This window comes from Haliotis cracherodii, unplaced genomic scaffold (genome assembly GCF_022045235.1).
Source record: "Haliotis cracherodii isolate W230 unplaced genomic scaffold, xgHalCrac1.p SCAF_8, whole genome shotgun sequence".
NCBI lineage: Eukaryota > Metazoa > Mollusca > Gastropoda > Lepetellida > Haliotidae > Haliotis > Haliotis cracherodii.
The window spans coordinates 59,288,910-59,303,251 of record NW_027266341.1 but is presented as its reverse complement, the minus strand read 5'-3'; the positions used below and the strand labels follow the sequence as shown (position 1 = coordinate 59,303,251).

The following is a 14,342-nucleotide window of genomic DNA, read 5'->3' as shown; positions in this document are numbered from 1 at the left end:
AGGTATTGGTGAATACTTCCTAGAGTGCAGGTATTGGTGAATACTTCCTAGAGTGCAGGTACTGGTGAATACTTCCTAGAGTGCAGGTATTGGTGAATACTTCCTAGAGTGCAGGTATTGGTGAATACTTCCTAGAGTGGAGGTACTGGTGAATACTTCCTAGAGTGCAGCAGGTACTCACCTGTGATTCTTGTGGGCCTTGTGCTGCATCTGGCCACAGATATTAGTGACCGAAGCTTCCAGTCAGGGTCCAGGGCATCGATAGCCTGGCGACTAGCTTTTGTCAGCAGGAACGACGGGGGGAACATGTATGGTTGCTTATCCGCTACCCTGTTTTCTGTGTCAAAACAAACGTTTTTTGTCATTTCTGCTTCAAGAGATTCTCTTTTCTTGTGAAACAAATAAACAACCTTTCTACCATTATTTTGGGAAACTAATCAATTTTCAAAACTTTCAAACTACAAACTACAGGTACATAGCTCTGTCAAGTGTACAGGTAACATAACTCTGTCAAGTGTACAGGTAACATAGCTCTGTCAGTTGTACAGGTAACATAGCTCTGTCAAGTGTACAGGTAACTTTGCCCTGTCAAGTGTACAGGTAACATAGCTCTGTCAGTTGTACAGGTAACATAGCTCTGTCAAGTGTACAGGTAACATAGCTCTGTCAAGTGCACAGGTAACATAGCTCTGTCAAGTGTACAGGTAACATAGCTCTGTCAGTTGTACAGGTAACATTGCTCTGTCAAGTGTACAGGTAACATAGCTCTGTCAGTTGTACAGGTAACATAGCTCTGTCAAGTGTAAAGGTAACATTGCCCTGTCAAGTGTACAGGTAACATAGCTCTGTCAAGTGTACAGGTAACATAGCTCTGTCAAGTGTACAGGTAACATAGCTCTGTCAAGTGTACAGGTAACATTGCTGTCAGTTGTACAGGTAACATAGCTCTGTCAAGTGTACAGGTAACATAGCTCTGTCAAGTGTACAGGTAACATAGCTCTGTCAAGTGTACAGGTAACATAGCTCTGTCAGTTGTACAGGTAACATAGCTCTGTCAAGTGTACAGGTAACATAGCTCTGTCACTTGTACAGGTAACATAGCTCTGTCAAGTGTACAGGTAACATTGCCCTGTCAAGTGTACAGGTAACATAGCTCTATCAAGTGTACAGGTAACATAGCTCTGTCAAGTGTACAGGTAACATAGCTCTGTCAAGTGTACAGGTAACATTGCTGTCAGTTGTACAGGTAACATAGCTCTGTCAAGTGTACAGGTAACATAGCTCTGTCAAGTGTACAGGTAACATAGCTCTGTCAAGTGTACAGGTAACATAGCTCTGTCAAGTGTACAGGTAACATAGCTCTGTCAGTTGTACAGGTAACATAGCTCTGTCAAGTGTACAGGTAACATAGCTCTGTCACTTGTACAGGTAACATAGCTCTGTCAAGTGTACAGGTAACATTGCCCTGTCAAGTGTACAGGTAACATAGCTCTGTCAAGTGTACAGGTAACATAGCTCTGTCAAGTGTACAGGTAACATAGCTCTGTCAAGTGTACAGGTAACATTGCTGTCAGTTGTACAGGTAACATAGCTCTGTCAAGTGTACAGGTAACATAGCTCTGTCAAGTGTACAGGTAACATAGCTCTGTCAAGTGTACAGGTAACATAGCCCTGTCAAGTGTACAGGTAACATAGCTGTGTCAGTTGTACAGGTAACATTGCTCTGTCAAGTGTACAGGTAACATAGCTCTGTCAGTTGTACAGGTAACATAGCTCTGTCAAGTGTACAGGTAACATTGCCCTGTCAAGTGTACAGGTAACATAGCTCTGTCAAGTGTACAGGTAACATAGCTCTGTCAAGTGTACAGGTAACATAGCTCTGTCAAGTGTACAGGTAACATAGCTCTGTCAAGTGTACAGGTAACATAGCTCTGTCAAGTGTACAGGTAACATAGCTCTGTCAAGTGTACAGGTAACATAGCTCTGTCAAGTGTACAGGTAACATAGCTCTGTCAAGTGTACAGGTAACATAGCTCTGTCAAGTGTACAGGTAACATTGCTCTGTCAGTTGTACAGGTAACATAGCTCTGTCAAGTGTACAGGTAACATAGCTCTGTCAAGTGTACAGGTAACATAGCTCTATCAAGTGTACAGGTAACATTGCTCTGTCAAGTGTACAGGTAACATTGCTCTGTCAAGTGTACAGGTAACATAACTCTGTCAAGTGTACAGGTAACATTGCTCTGTCAAGTGTACGGGTAACATTGCTCTGTCAAGTGTACGGGTAACATAGCTCTATCAGTTGTACAGGTAACACAGCTCTGTCAGGTGTACAGGTAACAAAGCTCTGTCAAGTGTACAGGTAACATAGCTCTGTCAAGTGTACAGGTAACATAGCTCTGTCAAGTGTACAGGTACCATAACTCTGTCAAGTGTACAGGTAACATTGCTCTGTCAAGTGTACAGGTAACATTGCTCTGTCAAGTGTACAGGTAACATAGCTCTGTCAAGTGTACAGGTAACATAGCTCTGTCAAGTGTACAGGTAACATAGCTCTGTCAAGTGTACAGGTAACATTGCTCTGTCAAGTGTAAGGGTACCATAACTCTGTCAAGTGTACGGGTAACATTACTCTGTCAAGTGTACAGGTAACATTGCTCTGTCAAGTGTACAGGTAACATAGCTCTGTCAAGTGTACAGGTAACATAGCTCTGTCAGTTGTACAGGTAACATAGCTCTGTCAAGTGTACAGGTAACATAGCTCTGTCAAGTGTACAGGTAACATAGCTCTGTCAAGTGTACAGGTAACATTGCTCTGTCAAGTGTACAGGTAACATAGCTCTGTCAAGTGTACAGGTAACATAGCTCTGTCAAGTGTACAGGTAACATAGCTCTGTCAAGTGTACAGGTAACATAGCTCTGTCAATAGTACAGGTAACATAGCTCTGTCAAGTGTACAGGTAACATAGCTCTGTCAAGTGTACAGGTAACATAGCTCTGTCAAGTGTACAGGTAACATAGCTCTTTCAAGTGTACAGGTAACATAGCTCTGTCAGTTGTACAGGTAACATTGCTCTGTCAAGTGTACAGGTAACATAGCTCTGTCAGTTGTACAGGTAACATAGCTCTGTCAAGTATACAGGTAACATTGCCCTGTCAAGTGTACAGGTAACATAGCTCTGTCAAGTGTACAGGTAACATAGCTCTGTCAAGTGTACAGGTAACATAGCTCTGTCACGTGTACAGGTAACAAAGCTCTGTCAAGTCTAAGGAAACAACTCATCTCAAACAAACTTCAACCACAAAAACAGAAATGCTCAATAACCAGTTGAAACAACACTTCCAAAGATGTTTTGAATTGATAATAGTTCTCACCTCTGGATTCAAATCCGTGTATGTCAATGTCAGCTTTCATTTGGACCTTCGGTTTAGGCTTATCTTCCTTTGTAGTGTCTTCCTTCTGGTCCTCCCCATCTTCAACCGGTATCTCAACAGCCTTCAGGGGAATCTTCTCCAGCTGAATCTCTTTAATTGATGTCATGTGCAACTCTTCATTGCAGTTTGAATCTTTGGGTGAAAACTCCAGTGACAACTTGGTGTTGTCAGTGGAGAGAGACTTGATGACACATTCCATGTACTGATCCCTGATGGCGAGAAATCACTGTTAGACAGACACATCAACAATCTGTGTGGCCAACTCACTGTCAGACAGACACATCAACAATCTGTGTGGCCAAATCACTGTCAGACAGACATATCAACAATCTGTGTGGCTAAATCACTGTTAGACAGACACATCAACAATCTGTGTGGCCAAATCACTGTCAGACAGACACATCAACAATCTGTGTGGCCAACTCACTGTCAGACAGACACATCAACAATCTGTGTGGCTAATTCACTGTCAGACAGACACATCAACAATCTGTGTGGCCAAATCACTGTCAGACAGACATATCAACAATCTGTGTGGCTAATTCACTGTCAGACAGACACATCAACAATCTGTGTGGCCAACTCACTGTCAGACAGACACATCAACAATCTGTGTGGCCAACTCGCTGTCAGACAGACACATCAACAATCTGTGTGGCCAACTCGCTGTCAGACAGACACATCAACAACCTGTGTGGCCAACTCACTGTCAGACAGACACATCAACAATTTCTTTGGCCAAATCACTGTCAGACAGACACATCAACAATTTCTTTGGCCAACTCACTGTCAGACAGACACATCAACAATCTGTGTGGCTAATTCACTGTTAGACAGACACATCAACAATCTGTGTGGCCAACTCACTGTCAGACAGACACATCAACAATCTGTGTGGCCAACTCGCTGTCAGACAGACACATCAACAATCTGTGTGGCCAACTCGCTGTCAGACAGAAACATCAACAATCTTTTGGCCAAATGACTGTCAGACAGACACATCAACAATTTCTTTGGCCAAATCACTGTTAGACAGACACATCAACAATCTGTGTGGCCAACTCACTGTCAGACAGACACATCAACACTCTGTGTGGCTAATTCACTGTTAGACAGACACATCAACAATCTGTGTGGCCAACTCACTGTCAGACAGACACATCAACAATCTGTGAGGCTAATTCACTGTCAGACAGACACATCAACAATCTGTGTGGCTAATCTCACTGTCAGACAGACACATCAACAATCTGTGTGGCCAAATCACTGTCAGACAGACACATCAACAATCTGTGTGGCTAATTCACTGTCAGACAGACACATCAACAATCTGTGTGGCTAATTTACTGTCAGACAGACACGTCAACAATCTGTGTGGCCAAATCACTGTCAGACAGAAACATCAACAATCTGTGTGGCCAACTCACTGTCAGACAGACACATCAACAATCTGTGTGGCCAAATCACTGTCAGACAGACACATCAACAATCTGTGTGGCTAATTCACTGTCAGACAGACACATCAACAATCTGTGTGGCCAAATCACTGTCAGACAGACACATCAACAATCTGTGTGGCCAACTCACTGTCAGACAGACACATCAACAATCTGTGTGGCCAACTCAATGTCAGACAGACACATCAACAATCTGTGTGGCTAATTCACTGTCAGACAGACCATCAACAATTTCTTTGGCCAACTCACTGTCAGACAGACACATCAACATTCAGTAACTTAAGTAGAATGAGATGCTATCGACCCTTCTAATCAAGAATAGAGCAATTGCTTTGCATGCAGTACATGGGGTACCATCTTATGAATAAGAGAGTGAGTGTTTATTGCTATTGAAATGCTGAACCACCAATTTTGCAATTATTCATAGTATTTGGTTTGGTTTGTTGTTAAATGCCGCACTCAGCAATATTCCCGCTATATGACGGCGGTCTGTAAATAATCAAGTCTGGACCAGACAATCCAGTGATTAATATCATGAGCATCGATCCACGCAATTGGGATCGATGACACGTATCAACCAAGTCAGCGAGTCTGACCACCCGATCCCGTTAGTCGCCTTTTACGACAAGCATAGTCACCTTTTACAGCAAGTATGGGTTGCTGAAGACCTATTCTATCCCGGAATCTTCACGGGTCTTATTCATAGTTGGGTTTGTTATTAAGCTGTCAAGGTCAATTGTCAAGACTTACTTGACTGGTTGTGCTATAACTCTTGCTCCCCTCTGCAACACACCTGGCTGGTCAAATGTCTGAAAACACAAAGTCATAAATGTCAGTAAAGTCAGTCAGTGAAACCCACATTCAGTAATGTCACGCAACGTTAAACCCCATTTCACTGAAACTCACAGTAATGTCATTCAGTGAAACTAACAGTAATCCAGAGTCAGTGAAACTCACAGTAATGTCAGTCAGTGAGACTCACAGTAATGTCAGTCAGTGAGACTCACAGTAATATCAGTCAGTAAATATTCACAGTAATGTCAGTCAGTAAATATTCACAGTAATGTCAGTCAGTAAATATTCACAGTAATGTCGGTCAGTAAATATTCACAGTAATGTCAGTCAGTAAATATTCACAGTAATGTCAGTCAGTAAATATTCACAGTAATGTCGGTCAGTAAATATTCACAGTAATATCAGTCAGTAAATATTCACAGTAATGTCCGTCAGTAAATATTCACAGTCATGTCGGTCAGTAAATATTCACAGTAATGTCGGTCAGTAAATATTCACAGTAATGTCAGTCAGTAAATATTCACAGTAATGTCAGTCAGTAAATATTCACAGTAATGTCAGTCAGTAAATATTCACAGTAATGTCGGTCAGTAAATATTCACAGTAATGTCGGTCAGTAAATATTCACAGTAATGTCGGTCAGTAAATATTCACAGTAATGTCAGTCAGTAAATATTCACAGTAATGTCGGTCAGTAAATATTCACAGTAATGTCGGTCAGTAAATATTTACAGTAATGTCATAGTCAGTGAAACTGACAGTAATGTCACAGTCAGTGAAACACATCGTCATTGAAACTGAGTGACAGTCTATACTTTTAAGTGATAACGGATCCTTGTTTACCGGGCGGCGAGGGTGGTAGAGCATGACGTCAGGTGCCCTGGAGTCGTCAACGTGAGGCAGCAAGCAGCTGTAGTTACCTCCCCTTAGGTAGTATCTGTCCAGTAGACTTCCGTTAATGCTGACGTGGAGCTCGTACATGTCCTGGATTGAAACATCATCATTTTACAAAGTACCACAATTATCCACTGAGAAGCTCATCATCAGGCCGATAAGACTATTTTTTCCTAAAGATTCTGTCCATACAGAGTGTTTGGGATGCATGACAAGTATTTTTCGTCCTGTGTATTTGGTCTGAGTATGGGTCTGTAGGCTGGTGACTGCGATCGGCTGTATTTAGTATATATGCAGTGTAAGTTCTTTACCAGCATGAACTGAAATAAATAAATGTGCGCACATAGTATTTTAAGCGCTACTGACCTAGTTCAAGATGCACACATTGCTAAATATAGCCGCTCGGAGTCCCCGGACTCCCAACCCTTACCCAGATTGTTATTATGTGATCAAAACTCAAGGATGATGTTTATTGCTAGCAAAATGGACTTTTCTTGAAAAGCGCACTTTTGTCTCAAAAGTTAGTAATATTACCTAGTGCTGGAATGGCATGTCTTCGTTTCTAAGTTTTAGAACACATGTAGCTATCTCTGTTAAGTAATAATCAAGATATTACGTGATGAACTTTCAAGTGTCAAGGACTCTAGTTAATCAGCCATGAACATTTCTATAAAACTTTGTTGTTAGGCCTCACAACATGCATTAAGGTTATCGGGCAGAAGAATAGTATTTCATTGTCACCATCTTGTGTGGTTTGGCTTGAGCCGCTCTCGTCAAGTTGACAATGGCTGATGACTTGCTCTCTTCGATCTTGACCTTCAGCCTACAAGACAAATTGTGAATGATCTCGGGTATTTGTATTAATTGATTTGACCTACATTTAAATATATCCACATTTTTCAGAGATGGTGCCAAAGAACTCACAGAAAAACATGTTCACTCTCAATTGTCAATGGACACTCTCTGAGAAACATATATACTCACAAGTGTCCATGATAACTCTCTGAGAAACATATATACTCACAATTGTCCATGATAACTCTCTGAGAAACATGTATACTCACAATTGTCCATGATAACTCTCTGAGAAACATATATACTCACAATTGTCCATGATAACTCTCTGAGAAACATATATACTCACAATTGTCCATGATAACTCTCTGAGAAACATATATACTCACAAGTGTCCATGATAACGCTCTGAGATACATATATACTCACAACTGTCCATGATAACTCTCTGAGAAACATCTATATTCACAAGTGTCCATGATAACTCTCTGAGATACATATATACTCACAATTGTCCATGATAACTCTCTGAGAAACATATATACTCACAAGTGTCCATGATAACTCTCTGAGATACATATATACTCACAACTGTCCATGATAACTCTCTGAGAAACATATATACTCACAAGTGTCCATGATAACTCTCTGAGAAACATATATACTCACAATTGTCCATGATAACTCTCTGAGATACATATATACTCACAATTGTCCATGATAACTCTCTGAGATACATATTTACTCACAATTGTCCATGATAACTCTCTGAGAAACATATATACTCACAAGTGTCCATGATAACTCTCTGAGATACATATATACTCACAAGTGTCCATGATAACTCTCTGAGAAACATATATACTCACAAGTGTCCATGATAACTCTCTGAGAAACATATATACTCACAATTGTCCATGATAACGCTCTGAGATACATATATACTCAAAATTGTCCATGATAACTCTCTGAGATACATATATACTCACAAGTGTCCATGATAACTCTCTGAGATACATATATACTCACAAGTGTCCATGATAACTCTCTGAGATACATATATACTCACAATTGTCCATGATAACTCTCTGAGATACATATATACTCACAAGTGTCCATGATAACTCTCTGAGATACATATATACTCACAAGTGTCCATGATAACGCTCTGAGATACATATATACTCACAAGTGTCCATGATAACTCTCTGAGATACATATATACTCACAAGTGTCCATGATAACTCTCTGAGATACATATATACTCACAATTGTCCATGATAACTCTCTGAGATACATATATACTCACAAGTGTCCATGATAACGCTCTGAGATACATATATACTCACAAGTGTCCATGATAACTCTCTGAGATACATATATACTCACAATTGTCCATGATAACGCTCTGAGAAACATATATACTCACAACTGTCCATGATAACTCTCTGAGATACATATATACTCACAAGTGTCCATGATAACTCTCTGAGGTCAAGGTAGCGAGATATTTCTTTATTTCTGTTGCTGTATACTTCTTCCCTGAGTCCAAAGTAAACCAGATGACTTCCATGCTGGTCACTTTACCTGCAACATCAACACAGCACCACTCAGTACATCATCTCTCTCTCCCACCACTGGGGAGACAATAGGAGGACGGAGGCAAGACAGTGGGAAGACAGTGGGGAAGACAGTGGGGGAGACAGTGGGGAAGACAGTGGGGGAGACAGTGGGGGAGACAGTGGGGAAGACAGTGGGGGAAGACAGTGGGGGAGACAGTGGGGAAGACAGTGGGGAAGACAGTGGGGGAGACAGTGGGGAAGACATTTGGGGAGACAGTGGGGGAGACAGTGGGGAAGACAGTGGGGGAAGACAGTGGGGGAGACAGTGGGGAAGACAGTGGGGGAAGACAGTGGGGGAGACAGTGGGGAAGACAGTGGGGAAGACAGTGGGGGAGACAGTGGGGAAGACAGTGGGGAAGACAGTGGGGGAGACAGTGGGGAAGACAGTGGGGGAGACAGTGGGGAAGACAGTGGGGGAGACAGTGGGGGAGACAGTGGGGAAGACAGTGGGGGAGACAGTGGGGAAGACAGTGGGGGAGACAGTGGGGGAGACAGTGGGGAAGACAGTGGGGGAAGACAGTGGGGGAGACAGTGGGGAAGACAGTGGGGAAGACAGTGGGGGAGACAGTGGGGAAGACAGTGGGGAAGACAGTGGGGGAGACAGTGGGGAAGACAGTGGGGGAGACAGTGGGGGAGACAGTGGGGAAGACAGTGGGGGAGACAGTGGGGGAGACAGTGGGGAAGACAGTGGGGAAGACAGTGGGGGAGACAGTGGGGAAGACAGTGGGGGAGACAGTGGGGAAGAGAGTGGGGAAGACAGTGGGAAGATAGTGGAGAGAAATTGGGGGAGACAATAGGGAGACAGTGGGAAGACAGTGGAAGAAGACAATGGGAGAAGATAGTGGGAAGACAGTGGGATAAGACAGTGGGAGGAGACAATGGGGGAGACAGTGTGAGGAGACAATGGGGGAGAAAGTGGGAGGAGACAATGGGGAGACACTGGGGGAGACAGTGGGAGGAGAGTGGCAGGAGACAGTTGGAGGAGACAATGGTGAGACAGTGGGAGGGGAGTTGGGGAGACAGATGAAGGAGACAATGGTGAGACAGTGGGAGGGGAGTTGGGGAGACAGTGGGAGGAGACAATGGTGAAACAGTGGGAGGAGACAGTGGAAGGAGACAATGGGGGAGACAGTGGGAGATATTGGGGAGACAGTGAGAAGACAGTGGGGTAGACAGTGGGAGGACAGTGGGGAGACAATAGGGAGATAGAGGGAGGAGACAATGGGGGAGACAGTGGGAGGAGAGTGGCAGGAGACAGTGGGGTAGACAGTGGGAGGACAGTGGGGAGACAATAGGGAGATAGAGGGAGGAGACAATGGGGGAGACAGTGGGAGGAGAGTGGCAGGAGACAGTGGGAGGAGTCAATGGTGAGACAGTGGGAGGGGAGTTGGGGAGACAGTAGGAGGAGACAATGGTGAGACAATGGTGAGACAGTAGGAGGGGAGTTGGGGAGACAGTGGGAGGAGACAATGGGGGAGACAGTGGGAGGAGACAATGGGGGAGACAGTGTGAGGAGACAATGGGGGAGACAGTGTGAGGAGACAATGGGGGAGACAGTGGGAGGAGACAATGGGGAGACACTGGGGGAGACAGTGGGAGGAGAGTGGCAGGAGACAGTTGGAGGAGACAATGGTGAGACAGTGGGAGGGGAGTTGGGGAGACAGATGAAGGAGACAATGGTGAGACAGTGGGAGGGGAGTTGGGGAGACAGTGGGAGGAGACAATGGTGAAACAGTGGGAGGAGACAGTGGAAGGAGACAATGGGGGAGACAGTGGGAGGAGACAATAGGGAGATATTGGGGAGACAGTGAGAAGACAGTGGGGTAGACAGTGGGAGGACAGTGGGGAGACAATAGGGAGATAGAGGGAGGAGACAATGGGGGAGACAGTGGGAGGAGAGTGGCAGGAGACAGTGGGGTAGACAGTGGGAGGACAGTGGGGAGACAATAGGGAGATAGAGGGAGGAGACAATGGGGGAGACAGTGGGAGGAGAGTGGCAGGAGACAGTGGGAGGAGTCAATGGTGAGACAGTGGGGGGGAGTGGGGGAGACAGTAGGAGGAGACAATGGTGAGACAATGGTGAGACAGTAGGAGGGGAGTTGGGGAGACAGTGGGAGGAGACAATGGTGAGACAATGGTGAGACAGTAGGAGGGGAGTTGGGGAGACAATGGGGAGACAATGGGGGAGACAATGGGGAAGACAGTGGGAGGAGACAATGGGGGAGACAGTGGGGGGAGACAGTGGGAGGAAAGTGGCAGGAGACAGTGTGAGGGAACAATGGGGAAGACAGTGGGGAGACAGTGGGGAGACAATGGGGGAGACAGTGGGAGGAGACAATGGTGACAGTGGGAGGAGACAGCAGTGTTTGTCTACATACTGAAGCTGCCACTAGCGCCAGCACTGATCCTGATTGGCTTGGTCTTGTCAGGCTCCAGTTGATTGATAAACTCCATGGACATTGGCTCAGTGGTGATCTGAACACAGAAACATTACAGGGACATCATGTATCTGAACACAGATGTAACACACAAGGAATGTTGTCACAGCAACATTGTGTAGCTGAAACTATGCAAGATTTAACCGTTAACATCAACAGTTGTGGCTCACCACGTATCCTAAGAGGTCATTGCTGTCAGTGACAACTCACCACATATCCTAAGAGGTCATTGCTGTCAGTGACAACTCACCACATATCCTAAGAGGTCATTGCTGTCAGTGACAACTCACCACATATCCTAAGAGGTCATTGCTGTCAGTGACAACTCACCACATATCCTATGAGGTCATTGCTGTCAGTGACAACTCACCACATATCCTAAGAGGTCATTGCTGTCAGTGACAACTCACCACATATCCTAAGAGGTCATTACTGTCAAGGCAACTCACCACATATCCTATGAGGTCATTGCTGTCAGTGACAACTCACCACATATCCTAAGAGGTCATTGCTGTCATAGACAACTCACCTCATATCTTAAGAGGTCATTGCTGTCAGTGACAACTCACCACATATCCTAAGAGGTCATTACTGTCAAGGCAACTCACCACATATCCTAAGAGGTCATTGCTGTCATTGACAACTCACCACATATCCTAAGAGGTCATTGCTGTCAGTGACAACTCACCACATATCCTATGAGATCATTGCTGTCAGTGACAACTCACCACATATCCTAAGTGGTCATTGCTGTCAGTGACAACTCACCACATATCCTATGAGGTCATTGCTGTCAGTGACAACTCACCACATATCCTATGAGGTCAATTCTGTCAAAGACAACTCACCACATATCCTATGAGGTCAATTCTGTCAGTAACAACCACACATATCCTAAGAGCTCATTGCTGTCAGTGACAACTCACCACATATCTTAAGAGGTCATTGCTGTCAGTGACAACTCACCACATATCCTAAGAGGTCATTGCTGTCATAGACAACTCACCTCATATCCTATGATGTCATTACTGTCAGTGACAACTCACCACACATCCTATGAGGTCATTACTGTCAAAGACAACTCACCACGTTTGCTATGAGGTCATTACTGTCAAAGACAACTCACCATGTATCCTATGAGGTCATTGCTGTCAATGACAACTCACCACATATCCTATGAGGTCATTACTGTCAAAGACAACTCACCACATATCCTATGAGGTCATTACTGTCAAAGACAACTCACCACGTATGCTATGAGGTCATTACTGTCAAAGACAACTAACCATGTATCCTATGAGGTCATTGCTGTCAATGACAACTCACCACATATCCTATGAGGTCATTACTGTCAAAGACAACTCACCACATATCCTATGAGGTCATTACTGTCAAAGACAACTCACCACGTATCCTATGAGGTCATTGCTGGGGTTGTGCAGGATGATCCAGCCTCCAAACATGTTTGTCTGTGACTTCTGGATGCACAGCCTGTGACCTGGACTGACAGACAGATGTACAGGGTAAATATGGTTGTTTGTTGGACAGACAGATGTACAGGGTAAATATGGTTGTTTGTTGGACAGACAGATGTACAGGGTAAATATAGTTGTTTGTTGGACACACAGACAGATGGACAGGGTAAATAAGGTTGTTTGTTGGACAGACAGATGTACAGGGTAAATAAGGTTGTTTGTTGGACACACAGACTGATGGACAGGGTGAATATGGTTGTTTGTTGGACAGACAGACAGATGTGCAGGGTAAATATGGTTGTTTGTTGGACTGACAGTTTTACAGGGTAAATATGGTTGTTTGTTGGACTGACAGACAGATGTGCAGGGTAAATATGGTTTTCTGCCTACCTGATCCATAAGTTACCTACCTGATCCACATGTTGCCATACTTATATGTATCAAAGGCCTGGGAGTCGGTAGTGGGGGTCTGCAACAGGAAGGTGATGGATGAGTGTGTTGGTCAGACAGATGTGTGAGGCCAACAAGACGACTACATTGTCACACAGGCTCACAACCAAAAAATGATCACCATGATAAAGACCGACCCCATCACTACTGACATCACCATGATAAAGACCAACCCAATCACTACTGACATCACCATGATAAAGACAGACCCTATCACTATTGACATCACCATGCTAAAGACCGACCCCATCACTACTGACATCACCATGCTAAAGACCAACCCCATCACTATTGACATCACCATGCTAAAGACCGACCCAATCACTATTGACATCACCATGATAAAGACCGACGCCATCACTATTGACATCACCATGCTAAAGACCAACCCCATCGCTATTGACATCACCATGCTAAAGACCGACCCCATCACTATTGACATCACCATGCTAAAGAGTGCCCCCATCACTATTGACAACACCATGATAAAGACCGACCCTATCACTATTGACATCACCATGATAAAGACCGACCCCATCACTACTGACATCACCATGATAAAGACCGACCCTATCACTATTGACATCACCATGCTAAAGACCAACCCCATCGCTATTGACATCACCATGCTAAAGAGTGCCCCCATCACTATTGACATCACCATGCTAAAGACCAACCCCATCACTATTGACATCACCATGCTAAAGAGTGCCCCCATCACTATTGACAACACCATGATAAAGACCGACCCAATCACTATTGACATCACCATGATAAAGACCGACCCCATCACTACTGACATCACCATGATAAAGACCGACCATATCACTATTGACATCACCATGCTAAAGAGTGACCCATCACTACTGACATCACCATGATAAAGACCAACCCAATCACTACTGACATCACCATGATAAAGACAGACCCTATCACTATTGACATCACCATGCTAAAGACCGACCCCATCACTACTGACAT

General features: G+C 44.2%; 1 protein-coding gene across 1 annotated transcript in view; it reads right to left on the bottom strand.

The window, feature by feature from the left end:
- Positions 1-14,342, bottom strand: part of LOC139449702 (uncharacterized) — a 113,048-nt gene that overhangs the window by 47,827 nt on the left and 50,879 nt on the right. Inside the window, exons 32-40 of the mRNA XM_071231208.1 lie at positions 13,322-13,380; positions 12,843-12,939; positions 11,377-11,473; positions 8,846-8,963; positions 7,323-7,404; positions 6,531-6,671; positions 5,643-5,701; positions 3,376-3,644; positions 182-337 (exon numbers count right to left, since the gene is read on the bottom strand). Of these exons, the coding sequence (XP_071087309.1) occupies positions 182-337; positions 3,376-3,644; positions 5,643-5,701; positions 6,531-6,671; positions 7,323-7,404; positions 8,846-8,963; positions 11,377-11,473; positions 12,843-12,939; positions 13,322-13,380 (1,078 nt within the window). The remainder of the gene's footprint in view (positions 1-181; positions 338-3,375; positions 3,645-5,642; positions 5,702-6,530; positions 6,672-7,322; positions 7,405-8,845; positions 8,964-11,376; positions 11,474-12,842; positions 12,940-13,321; positions 13,381-14,342) is intronic.